The 12,952-nt window shown below is 35.0% G+C and overlaps 1 protein-coding gene across 5 annotated transcripts in view; it reads left to right on the top strand.

Annotated features, from left to right (window-relative positions):
- Positions 1-12,952, top strand: part of RMDN1 (regulator of microtubule dynamics 1) — a 34,001-nt gene that overhangs the window by 16,994 nt on the left and 4,055 nt on the right. For 4 of the 5 annotated variants that reach the window (XR_008373760.1, XM_053558377.1, XM_053558379.1 and 1 more), the window contains exons 3-7: positions 1,603-1,693; positions 3,540-3,699; positions 5,366-5,455; positions 9,588-9,643; positions 11,664-11,751. Coding sequence is in view for 4 of the 5 variants with exons in the window: in XM_053558377.1 (XP_053414352.1) it covers positions 1,603-1,693; positions 3,540-3,699; positions 5,366-5,455; positions 9,588-9,643; positions 11,664-11,751 (485 nt within the window). In the remaining variant the exon portion in view is untranslated. The remainder of the gene's footprint in view (positions 1-1,602; positions 1,694-3,539; positions 3,700-5,365; positions 5,456-9,587; positions 9,644-11,663; positions 11,752-12,952) is intronic. The other variant, XM_053558378.1, reaches the window with a different exon arrangement.

Here is a 12,952-nt window from a genome sequence, read left to right as displayed (position 1 = left end):
TGTATATATTTAAAGTCAGTGTATTTTAGCTTGTGTTATTATACTGTGTAATAAAGTAATTGCAGCACAGTGATTTGAGAGGTTCTAAAAGAAGAAACACAAAGATTTCGATTATTGATTATATTTCTATCTTTTAATTACTTGGGTGACGAGATGTAGACTTCCTAGGTCATGTGAAGGACAGTAATTAGTCTTATCAGGGAATCTGAATAATCAGTGAACAGATTTAAAAGTAACTTTGCTATTTGTATATACCATGTGCACATTCAAATAGGCTAGATCAGTATATTTACTTTAACATTGTCTTAGTTTCCTGTGGCTGCTGAAACAAACTCAAGTGATTTAAAACAACACAGATTTGTTATCTTACAGTTCTGTAGTTAGAAAGTACAAAATGGGTCTCACTGGGCTAATCGAACATGTTGGAATATTAGCATATAAGTAGGACTAAAGAATACAGCAAGCACCCTTACAGAAAATAGAATTAGGTATATGTAATGCTTAATAAAAATTAGAATTTCCTGAAATTCAGACTTAACTGTTCTTTTTTTTTTTTTTTTTTGCAGTAAGTAGAGAATGTCTTTAGAACATTACATTGTTAATAAGGTTCACATACTTTGTAGTCCTGTGTAAAGTAGGTAGAAGAGTTGGTTGGAACATAGTGCTAATGAGGTAAGTTTCAGATTCTCCGTGTAGTTAGTAAGCTTCATCTATGTGTTTGATGAAGATTTGACTCTTTTTCCATAACCATATCTGCATATATAAAGTCAAGTCATAAAGAGAATTTAGTAAAATAGTGTATCATTCCAGGCAAATAAATAATATCCAGTGCTGCAAATGGCTGAGTTCTATCATCATTTTCTACAGTGGATGGTACTTAGCAGCAATAACAACAAAGATTTTATCTGTGTGAAGAATATGTACCCATAAATTCCTCATAGGAAATTGCTTTTATCATTTAAAAAAAAATGTCTGTGTCATATTTAGTTAGGACCAGAATAAGTTTTTTTTTTTTGTAGAGACAGAGTCTCACCTTATTGCCCTCGGTGACGTCACACAGCTCACAGCAACCTCCAAATCCTTGGGCCCAGGCCATTCTCTTGACTCAGCCTCCCGAGCAGCTGGGACTACAGGCGCCCGCCATAACGCCCAGCTATTTTTTTGTTGCAGTTTGGCTGGGGCTGGGTCCGAACCCGCCACCCTCGGCATATGGGGCCGGCGCCTGACCCACTGAGCCACAGGCGCCGCCCCAGAATAAGTTTTCTAATTTGTATTTTCCACAACCTAAAAAAAATATTTTAGAGTGGCACCTGTGGCTCAAGGAGTAGGGCGCCGGCCCCATATACCAGAGGTGGTGGGTTCAAACCCAGCCCCGGCCAAAAACTGCAAAAATATATATATGTACATTTCATTATGATAGCTTCATATTTATTTCTACTATACTGTCATCTAGGTTCTTCAGAATTTCTTATCTTTTTTTATAGACAATTTCTGTATCCAGTCTCATTTGCTTGTATGTAAAAGTGTTTGTGCTTCATAGAATTATTGCTGTCTGTATTTGGAAGACCTACTTTTTTGTGTCTTTTTTCTTTATAATCTTAGAAGTTGAAGAAATTCTTGAACAAGCAGACTACCTGTATGAAAGTGGAGAAACAGAAAAACTTTATCAGTTACTAATCCAATACAAGGAAAGGTAGGCAATGTATAATTGGCCTAAGTTTGTGGATTCCTAAAAATTTTATGTTATTTAACATTAAAAATAAATGGTCCTTGGTGTTTGAAATTTTTTGATTGTTTGTTGTAGTATTGACTTCAAAATTATTTCTTAGAATTTATAATATATTGTTTCTTGTATTAAATGATTCAGAAATGCTATCTATGTGTATCTCATCGATTAGAAAAGGTGGTTCTACTTAGTCTAGTGGAATATTGAAAGATTTTTGCCGTATCATTTTTGATCATACACAGTAGTCATTGAATATTTGTTTATATCATCTATCTATATTGTGTATTTCTCATTTCTATTTTTAAAAAGTAATTCCTTATTGGTATATATTTAAGTGAATTCACTGGGATTTAGTGTGATTTTATGCCACCATTGAATGGTAACTGTGTATCACTTTAGAAGCACAGTCTTAAAGAGAAACCAAAAATATCTTCTTTTTCTATTTTTACTACTAGATTTTAATTTTTTTTTTTTTGTAGAGACAGAGTCTCACTTTATGGCCCTCGGTAGAGTGCCGTGGCCTCACACAGCTCACAGCAACCTCCAACTCCTGGGCTTAAGCGATTCTCTTGCCTCAGCCTCCCGAGTAGCTGGGACAACAGGCGCCCGCCACAACGCCTCACTATTTTTTGGTTGCAGTTTGGCCGGGACCGGGTTTGAACCCGTCACCCTCGGTATATGGGGCCGGCGCCTTACCGACTGAGCCACAGGCGCCGCCCTTACTACTAGATTATATGTTCAACATGTCAACAAATACCAGTGTTTGAAGAAAGGACGGGAAGAGAGGGGTTGGGGAAAATGGTGGTAGAGAGAGATTCAATCCTAGAAAATCAAATAAGGGTAAATGCCATTTCCAGATCACTACTACCTTATCTCCTAAACTAAAAATACTGAGTCTTTTTTAACTACCTTCCTTAGATAGCTCAAACCAGTTTTCTTCCGAAGATCTATCAATTTTACTTCCTGAATATCCACAGAATCAATCTTCCCTCAATAATTTGAGGTGCCTGGTTTGGCTTTTTATAGTCATTTTAGTGAAAAGTAAGCTGTAAGGTGGTTAGTTATTTCATAGTCATTGAATAACAAATATACTATCACCCCTTTTAGTATGTGAATACCTTTTTTAAAAAAAAAAGTAGGCTCAAAGGCAAAAATTTAATAAAAAATAATTTTAGGTTAGTTTTAAAAAGTATTGCTGTTAATTTTGGCTAATAACTTAGTAAACCATTTCTTTTCGAATTATATAGAAATCTCAATTCTTAAAGTAGTCCAGTGCCCTTACTTAAAATGGCATTTAAGCATAGGATTTATTTTATTTAAGATTACATTCATTCATTGGATAAATACTTATCTGATACCCAATGTATGCTAAGTGCTGTATTTGGGGCTAGGGATTTAGCATTCTTGTTTTAGAACATGACCTTGTCTGTAAAGTAGTTTATGGTACTGTATGAACCAGTGAGTGAGCTCTGAAGCACAGTGCTGGCGAGATTAAACCTTAAGTTATATGTTGAGTTTTATAGGGCAAGTGTTCAGAGAATTTAAATATATTTTCTAAGGAAATCAGTATTTTAGGTACTATAGGTAAATTAATATTTATGAATGATATTAAATATTTTGTAGGAAATTTTAGCAGCTAAAGATTTTATCTGAAAATAATCAGTTGAGTATCATCTATAATGGCTTTTGATGTCATGTTGCTTGCTTGTTAACTAAGCGGAAAGACAGTCATAATGTATTCATTGGTGATATAACCTTTAATAGTTTTTAAATGTGAGCTAAAATTGTTGTTTTATATTTTATTTCAAATTAGTGAAGATGCAGAGTTACTGTGGCGTTTGGCACGGGCGTCACGTGATATGGCTCAACTTTGCAAAACCTCAGAGGAAGAGAAAAAGTTATTGGTGTATGAAGCCTTAGAGTATGCAAAAAGAGCACTAGAAAAAAATGAATCAAATTTTGCAGTTCATAAGGTGAGTTGCTTAAAATAATCTGTTACTTTTGACATGTAATGAGAGATACTGTCAATAGAGATTTAAATGAGTGTAGTCTATAGAGAGGTATGCATGTGTGTTTTAAATTCTACTTCAGGGAACATACCCAGATACAAAAGATTTTGGTGGAGAGTAGATTTAAATACCAGAGATATTAAGATCTTTTTGGTTATAATTATTAGAATCCTATAGAAATTAGCTCAAACAAAAAAGTAGGGGAGGTCTTTAAAAAATGTTGTATTTCATAGAACACAAAGGCAGGTGCATTTGGGCTTCAGGGAAAAAAATTGGCTTGATTGCTTGAAGTCTTCTTTAATTGTCTCTCCTTTCTGCTGTTATCTGAAAATCTTTTTCACTATAGGCTGTTTTTTTTTCCTCTCCTTATCCTAAGTCTTTCCACAGCACCTGTGCTTATGAAGTTTGGGTATTTTGGATTCAGTTCTTAGGGAAGAAACTTAGCTTGTCTCAGTTTGTTTTGGTTGTTCAACTATGGCTATAGGGACAAGGTCACAAGTGATAAATTTGACTGTACTATTATTATTTTTTGAGACATTCTCGTTCTGTCACCCTGGGTAGAGAGTGGCATTGTTAGTTGTACCTTGCTGTAAACTCAAAACACCTGGGCTAACATGATCCTCCTGCCTCAGCCTCCCAAGTAGCTAGGACCACAGACCTGTGCAATAGTGCCTGAATAGTTTTTCCTATTTTTGTTATAGATAGGGGTTTCGCTCTTGCTCTGGCTGGTCTTGAAAGCCTGACCTCAAGTGATCTTTCCTATTATTTTTTTTTGTCCATTTGTTTTTTGAGATAGAGTTTCACTCTATCACTCAAACTAGAATGCAATTGAGCCATCATAGCTCACCGTAACCTCAAACTCCTAGGTTCAAGCAATCCTCCCATCCCAGCCTTCAGAGGAGCTAGGATTACAGGCTCATGCCACTACACCTGGGTAATTTTTTTTATTTTTTGTAGAGATGTCTCTGTGTGTTACACAGGCTAGTCTCTGTGCCCTGCCAATTATTTCTGTTGTAACAATGCTGATGTGGGGGAGAAGCAGCTCCTAGAAAAGACTATAAGGATATAAAACAACATTTGAGTACAAATTCTTCTTAATTTATACTTGGGGATAGGCACAGTGGCTCAGACTTGTCCCAGCACTTTGGGAGGCCAAAGTGGGAGAGGATGAGCGGGATCACTTGAGCCTGGGAGTTTGAGATTACATTGAGCTGTGATCATGTTACTGCACTTTAGCCTAAACAAATAGGAGCAAACAAAAAAATTTTTAAGATAATAAATATATTTAAATAACATAAAAATTAAATATAAAACTAAATAATATATAAAAATTATAAATTATTAAAAAAGGTCTTAAACCATAAACATGATTCATTATCTCTGCATTGTGTTGTGACTTTCTTAGATAATTCACCATTTTCTGCCTTGTATGATAGGTTTCTGTTAAACATAACCTATTCCTGAGTTCCTAGAGAGCCACGTCTTTTATTTGTATGTTTCACTATGTCTAATACAGTTTTTATGCTGTATAACTTTGTTGAATGAGAATGGCTATTGAGGAATAAGTAATTATACAGTTTGACTTTGTATTGAACAGATTATTAAGTGTGTTTTTTTTCCCTAATTTTAGTGGTATGCAATCTGCATTAGTGATGTTGGCGATTATGAAGGTATCAAGGTTAAAATTGCAAATGCATACATTATCAAGGAACATTTTGAGGTACTGATGAATTATTAAAGTTCATGAATTTTGAAAGTCATTATTTTTCTGAGTAGATTTTTGTTTTCGTTACCTATTGCTTATATCAAGCCACTATAATTTCGTGGCCTAGAGTAATGATATGTTGTTACTTCTTACAATTCTTTGGGTTAACTGGATGTAGTGGTAGTTTTGCTTTGCTTGGTATAGCTGCATTCATCTGGGCCCTCAGCTGGGCCTGGAATGTCCAAGATTACATTTAATGGTCTCCAGAGGTTCTCAAACTAAAAGGGGGCCAGTTCACTGTCCCTCACACCGTTGGAGGGCCAGACCATAGTTTAAAAAAAAAAAAAAAACTATGAACAAATTCCTATGCACACTGCACATATCTTATTTTGAAGTAAAAAAACAAAACAGGAACAAATACAATCACACTGCCTCATGTGGCCCGTGAGCTGTAGTTTGAGGACCCCAAGCCACTGAGCATGGTAGCTAGCTTCCGGGAATGAACATTCCAAGGGAAAAGTTCCAGTTTATAAACTTTTATCAAATCTCTGCTTTTATAAAAACTTGGTAATATCCTGTTGACCTAAATTTGGTAGGTATAAAACTTGGTATAAAGTTTGTATAAAACTTGGTAATATCCTGTTGACCTAAATTTGCATGGCTAAGCCTAGTTTCCTTGGCCAAAAGGTACTGAATACTGGAAAGCATGGTATGACATAACAGTCTAACACTACTGCCTTATGACTTCAATTGTAATAATTATTTTTAAGTTTATGATCTCTCAGTATGTGTTATATATATGTTGTAATATTTTCACCTAAAGTTAATTCACTTATTTATAGTAAGCTCTCCTTAAATGCTAAGAATTCTATAGCATGCATGTAACTAATTATTCTACGATCCTCAAAAAAAAAACAAACTACCACAAAAAAACTAGCATATTTATTTCTCTTTTGATATTGTAGACCATCTCAAAATCACAGAGGAAGAAAAAGTGATGGTAATATACACAGCTATAAAGCTGGATATGCTGTACAAATAGCTTTTCCTGATTTTATGGTTGCAGTCTCAATTCCTAGTTTACATGAATAATAACTAATGAAAAAGAACATTGGCCTGGGACTCAGGAGACGGAGTCTTTCTTATTCAGGCATTGATAATAATATATGTAATATAATAATTTGCATTTTATAGTATGATAATTTACATGTTTCATAGTTTAAGATCTTTGAAATCAGATTATTTTATATAATCAGTGGTACTTATGAGTGTTTTTTTTCTTAGTGACACATAAAATAATGGTGTCGTGATATTTTTGTGTCTTAGATTCTGTGAAAAATAATTTGCTCAGTGGCATTAGATAAATTGCCTAGTTACCATGTACCTCAGGATATAGAAGTGCATACTTTCCAGTGTGAATAATGAAAAATTAGGCTGGGTGTGGTGGCTCACCTATAATCTCAGTACTTCGGGAGGCTTAGGTGGGAAGATCACTTGAGGCGAAGAGTTAGAGAGCAGCCTGTTCAACATAGTGGTACCCTGTGTCTACAAAAAGTAGAAGAGTTAGCTGAGTATCATGGTGCGCACCTCTTGTCCCAGTTACTTGGGGGGCTGAAGTGGCAGGATTGCCATGAGCCGTGACAACAACACTGCCTATCTCAAAAAAAAAAAAATAATAATAATGAAAAATTATAGAAAATATATTAATGTATCCTCATCGATTTAATAAGAAGGCTATACATTATTTTTAAGTTTTATATAAACTTTCAAATGTATATGTGTAAATAAATTTAAAATGACAATATACAGTGTATAATATAAAGGTCATTTATGCTATTTCCATTTTAAATTCCATCATGCATCTAAAATAAGAAATTACTGTCTTTGGATTGTTTTTGAAAGGCAAACTAATGGCAGGAAGGGTTTACTTGAAAGTAGCTTCTCTCCACAATTTTATAACAAAATTAAACCCTAATGTCCTAAAACATCCATTGTTTTGATGAGTTAGCTACTCTCCCAGTCATCTAGAATGGTATTACAGTAGTTGTGTCATTCTTAGGAGAATGGAAAAAATAGTAACTCACAATTTTTTGTAGGGCTTAATTTTCTAGCAGCACTCCAATTGGGAAAGGTTACTATAAGTTCCATATAAATAAAATATATTTATATGAATATATAAATAAATATATGAATATATTTCCTACTAATCATATCAGTATATTGAAGAAGTAAAATTTAGAATCAGGTCTGATTTTTATCCATATTATCAAAGCAGGATTTCTGCCAAGTGATGTTTGATGATCCCTATTCTAGCTATTGTCGGTACAAGTATTAACATTAAGAAATGTTAGTATGCTAGTAATAAATTAGGTGCCTGGTATTATTTTGTGAAAATAGCGATGGTGGTGATAGAAAATATCACTATACTTAACACCGCTGGTTACTTGCTCATTGAGTTTTCATCACAACCTGATGAGGAAAGTGTATTACTTTTTATAAGAGAAAACTTAGAATATAGAACTTGCCAAAGTCAACAAGTTGAGTCATTGAGCTGTGATTTGAACCCTAGCAGTCTGGCTTCAGAGCACTTGTTGTTAACCATAATAAATACAGTATAACCTCCATGGTTGAACACCTCCCTACATTGGCCACCTCCTTAAGTTGACTTCATTTTTGTAGACTGTACATGCACTACATGGACTCATACCTACCAGTGCAGTTGGCCTGGTTCCTTATGTTGACCACCTCCATATGATGACCAGTTTGCCACAATCCCTTGGGTGGTCACTAGGAAGTTTTACTGTATTTGAAAATGTCTATCTCACACATTACCAAAATGAAAGTGAAAATGTGTGTGGGTTTATAAAAAAGCATAAACTAGGAAGTTTTTTTTAAGTATTATTTTCAATGGACATTAATTTGTGAGATTTCATTAATGGTATTCAACAAAATAATGGATAAAAGGAGGAGTAATTTCTTTAAAATTATTCTACAGCTTATGCTTTATACTAATTCACATGGTAAACAAAAATCAGGGAGTTTTTTTATGTTGTATTTTATGTTAGATGTTAATTATTCTACTGATATAATCTATGAGTAAATAGCATTTTTTTTCCTTTGGTAGGTACACACAGGTGGGAAAATTGAACAAAATCTGCTGATAGGCAACTTTGTATAATTACTTACTGTAAGTTCAGGAAAGAATGCTTTTTTATTCAGTATTCATCTAGGATTTGCCTGAAAAGGACTTTCTTATTTATTTTCTTTTAGCATAGAGAAAACATTGAAAGCTATGGATTATTACTGTTTTTGAAGTTAAATTCATTTTCTTTGTTTTTTTTTTTTTTGAGATAGAGTCTCACTCTGTCACCTGGGTAGAGTGCCATGGCATCATAGCTAACAGTAACCTCAAACTCTTCGGCTCGAGCAATCCTCTTGCCTCAGCCTCCTGAGTAGCTAGGACTATATATAGGTATGTGCCTCTATGCCTGGCTAAGTTTTTATATTTTTAGTAGAGATACCATCTCACTCTTGCTCAGGTTGGTCTCAAACTCATGAGCTTAAGCAGTCTACATGCCTCGGCCTCCCAGCATGCTAGGATTACAGGCATGAGCTACCACTCCCAACCTGAATTCATTTTTATATTTCATGTTTGTTCTCATCTTGATAGACCCTGCTATCAGTTTGTGAACCTTATAAAATGTAACCTCCAAGTCAGTAATAGTGTATTAATCAAGAATCAGGAGGAAGAACATTGGTATTGATTATAATAGAAGAATTGGGCCAGGCATGGTGGCTCATGGCTGTAATGCTAGCACTCCAGGAGACTGAGATGGTTGGATTGTTTGAGCTCACAAGCTCGAGACCAGCCTGAGCAAAAGCGAGTCCCCCATCTCTACTAAAAATAGAAAAACCGAGGCAAGAGGATCTCGTGAGCCCAAGAGTTGGAGGTTGCTGTGAGCTATGATGCCACAGCACTCTACCCAGGTCAACAGCTTGAGAGTCTGTCTCAAAAAAATAAATAAAAATAAAGAATTGAAACATAGGTTATAGGGTTGCAATTTTTTTTTAATCATGGCTTCTTTAACATAGTAAAGAATTCATTGGTGTTTGGAAAACAAATATGATTAATTTTCTTTTTCATTAGAAAGCAATTGAACTGAACCCGAAAGATGCCACTTCAATTCACCTAATGGGTATTTGGTAAGAAAATTTCTTTTTTTTTTTTTTTTTTTTCTTTGAGACAGAGTCTCACCATGTTGTCTTTGGTAGAATGCTGTGGAATCACAGTTCACAGTAACCTCACACTCTTGGGCATAAGCGATTCTCTTGCCTCAGCCTCCCAAGTAGCTGGGACTGCAGGCGCCTGCCACAATGCCCAGCTATTTTTTTTGTTGTTGTTATAGTTGTCATTGTTGTTTAGCAGGCCTGGGCCAGGTTCTAACCCACTAGCCCCAGTGTATGTGGCCGGCGCCCTAACCACTGAGTTATGAGCACCGAGCCAGAAAACTTCTTTAAATAAATATTGCAGTGGTATTCAGAATGCTCTTATTTTATAGTATGTATAAATATCTTATTTTGTATACATAAATAGCAAGATAAAGTATTTAAAAATATTAGTTGGCTGAGTTTAGTGTGTTTAGTCCATTAAATGGCGCTTGTGCATGTATTATTAGAACACTTAATTTGATTACGATCATGTTAAACGTTGTTATTCAGGGTCACTTATACCCTTATTTTGTATAAGGGTACACTCATATGTTAAGTCCTTAAGAAACTTTTTTTATAGGCATAGTCTGTAAGAGTCAACAGTAATAGTCCTGTATCAAACTCTTTTAAAAGAGAAGTAAATAGGCTGGGTGTGGTAATCCCAACACTTTGAGAGGCTGAGACAGGAGGATCTCTTGAGCCTAGGAGTTCAAGACTGCAATGAGCTGTGATCACACCAGTGCAGCCTGGGTAATATAGCAAGACCTTATCTCTCTATTAAAAGAATAAATAAATAAATAAAGAGGGAGAGAGAACTAAGTTAACTAACAGACACTGAGTGAGGATTCAGATGCTAATAATCAAACATGAATGAGAAACAATCTCTGTCTCTGGGCATTTAGACTCTTAAGTCAAAGATCTAAAACTTCTTTCCAGATTTCAGAAAATTGTGAAGATCTTTGGATGTTAGTCATTTGCCTCACCCCTTTAAAAATGGACTTAAATTGTTGGTTGCTATTGTTATTTATGCATTTTTGTCACTTTTTCTTGGGTAAATTGTTTAGCTGAGCTTCTCTTAGACTAAAAACAATAGGGGTAATGATCTTATCTCATTTAGTTGTTGTAAGGAGATAAGAGAGGAAACAATTAGCCCAGCAGCTAGTACAAAGTGTGCACTCAGTGGTAGATGATCTATTACCATTGCTAATACCATTTCTTACTATTTATATTTTATATTTAATCACTGTACACTCCAACTAAAGAATCAGTATGCCGGGCGGTGCCTGTGGCTCAAGGAGTAGGGCGCCGGTCCCATATGCCGGAGGTGGCAGGTTCAAACCCAGCCCCTGCCAAAAACCAAAAAAAAAAAAAAAAAAGAATCAGTATGCCTATATTTTGCCATGTATAATGCATTTCTGTGTATAAAATGCACCCATGTTTTGAGCTCAAACTTTCAGGAAAAAAATCTTTTATTGTACATTTAAAATTTTTATGTTTATATTTAGATATTTGTTTTTTATATTGTAAAGGAATTTAGTAAAATTATTAACTGGTTTGCTAACTCCCACATAAAGTGTACAAAGAGAAAGAAATATGTTGCTCTTTGTTGGCTGAAAATACTTTAATTCCAAGTTCGTAGTAAGTTGAAAACTGATTACTGTATTCCAGGGTGGTATTTTGTATATGGATATCATTATTGCTTTCTAGAGTTACACTTTTAATGCATGAGCATAAATAAAACACTTAAAAACATTTATATAAATATGGAATTAGTACTACCCATGTATAACGTGCACCCAGGTTTTTAACCTAAAAAGTTTTGGCCAAAAGTGAGAATTACACATGGCAAAATACAATAAGTTAATTTTTACATAACCTAGTGGATAATCCTGTTAAGTACAAATTTTTAAACATAGAAGATTCCTTTTATAACATTTATTAAGACACTTTGTTCTTTTTAAGAGCAAAAAAGCAGGTACAATTTGAATGTGTGTTATTTTATTTTTCTCTATAGGTGCTATACGTTTGCCGAAATGCCTTGGTATCAAAGAAGAATCGCCAAAATACTATTTGCAACTCCTCCTAGTTCCACCTATGAAGAGGTATTGTGATGTCCTTTGCTAAATTAGTACTGATTTCCTAACCATAGCGCCCCTCTATTGTGCCCACACATAAGGAACTCTGATTCACTGAGGGAGTTGAACAAGTTTCTAAGATCCAATTCAACTATTTTATCACTAGGGCTTAATACTTAATATCTATGACTGAGGAGTGGTGTTCCCCCTTATAGGTGAGTGGCTGATAATTCTGGAGTGTTGTCATTTGCTAAAATAGGTCATTGCTAAAATTTACCTTCATTTGCTATTTGAAATCCATACTATATAATTAAAGTCATGAAATAGAACAAGAAATGAATACTCCAGCATGTTTTAAGTACTTTTACATAATCAGTCATTTAGGCAGATAAAGCATGTGTTTGAATTGATACAGGAATAGTAGTTATTATATAACTTTTTATAAAAAATTTAAAAGGTGGGTGGCGCCTGTGGCTCAAGGAGTAGGGCGCCGGTCCCATATGCCGGAGGTGGTGGGTTCAAACCTAGCCCCAGCCAAAAAAAAAAAAAAAATTTAAAAGGTTTATATTCTCTCATTTTCAAGGCCTTCTGCTTTTTCTGTCAAAAATAAAATTTACAAGGAATTTCTGGGTAAACATTTTTGGTTTGCTTATTACAAAATTTTCAGAGTAAGGGAAAAGGCAATTTAAAGAGCTCTCCCAGGCCGGACATAGCTCTCACCTGTAATCCTAGCACTCTGGGAGCCTGAGGTCTTTGGATCGCTTGAGCTCACGAGCTCGAGACCAGCCTGAGCCAGAGCTAGACCTCATCTCTAAAAAGATAGCTGGGTGTTCTGGTGGGCACCAGTAGTCCCAGCTACTTGGGAGGCTGAAACAAGAGAATCGTTTGAGCCTAAGAGTTTGAGGTTGCTGTGAGCTATGATGCCCCAGCACTTTACCAGGGGCAACAAAGTGAGACTCTGCCCCTCAGAAAAAAAAAAAAACTCCCCCAATACTAGTATCATAACAAGGACTTATTTTTCTTTTTCTGAGAGGTTAACATGTAGAGATTGATATAAAGAATATTTAGTTGTATAATTAGTATAATTAGATCAGAGTTGGGAAATATCATTAAGAAGAACAAATTCTTAGGAAAAAAGATATAGTCGGGTTTACAAGTTAGTTATGTTTCTAATAATCAAATGTCACTAAATAATAAATCTCAAGAACAGGTTAAGTGGGATAAAAAG

Source organism: Nycticebus coucang, chromosome 13, assembly GCF_027406575.1.
Source record: "Nycticebus coucang isolate mNycCou1 chromosome 13, mNycCou1.pri, whole genome shotgun sequence".
NCBI classification, from domain to species: domain Eukaryota; kingdom Metazoa; phylum Chordata; class Mammalia; order Primates; family Lorisidae; genus Nycticebus; species Nycticebus coucang.
The sequence above is the reverse complement of the archived record's forward strand: the minus strand, read 5'-3'. Positions and strand labels throughout refer to the sequence as shown.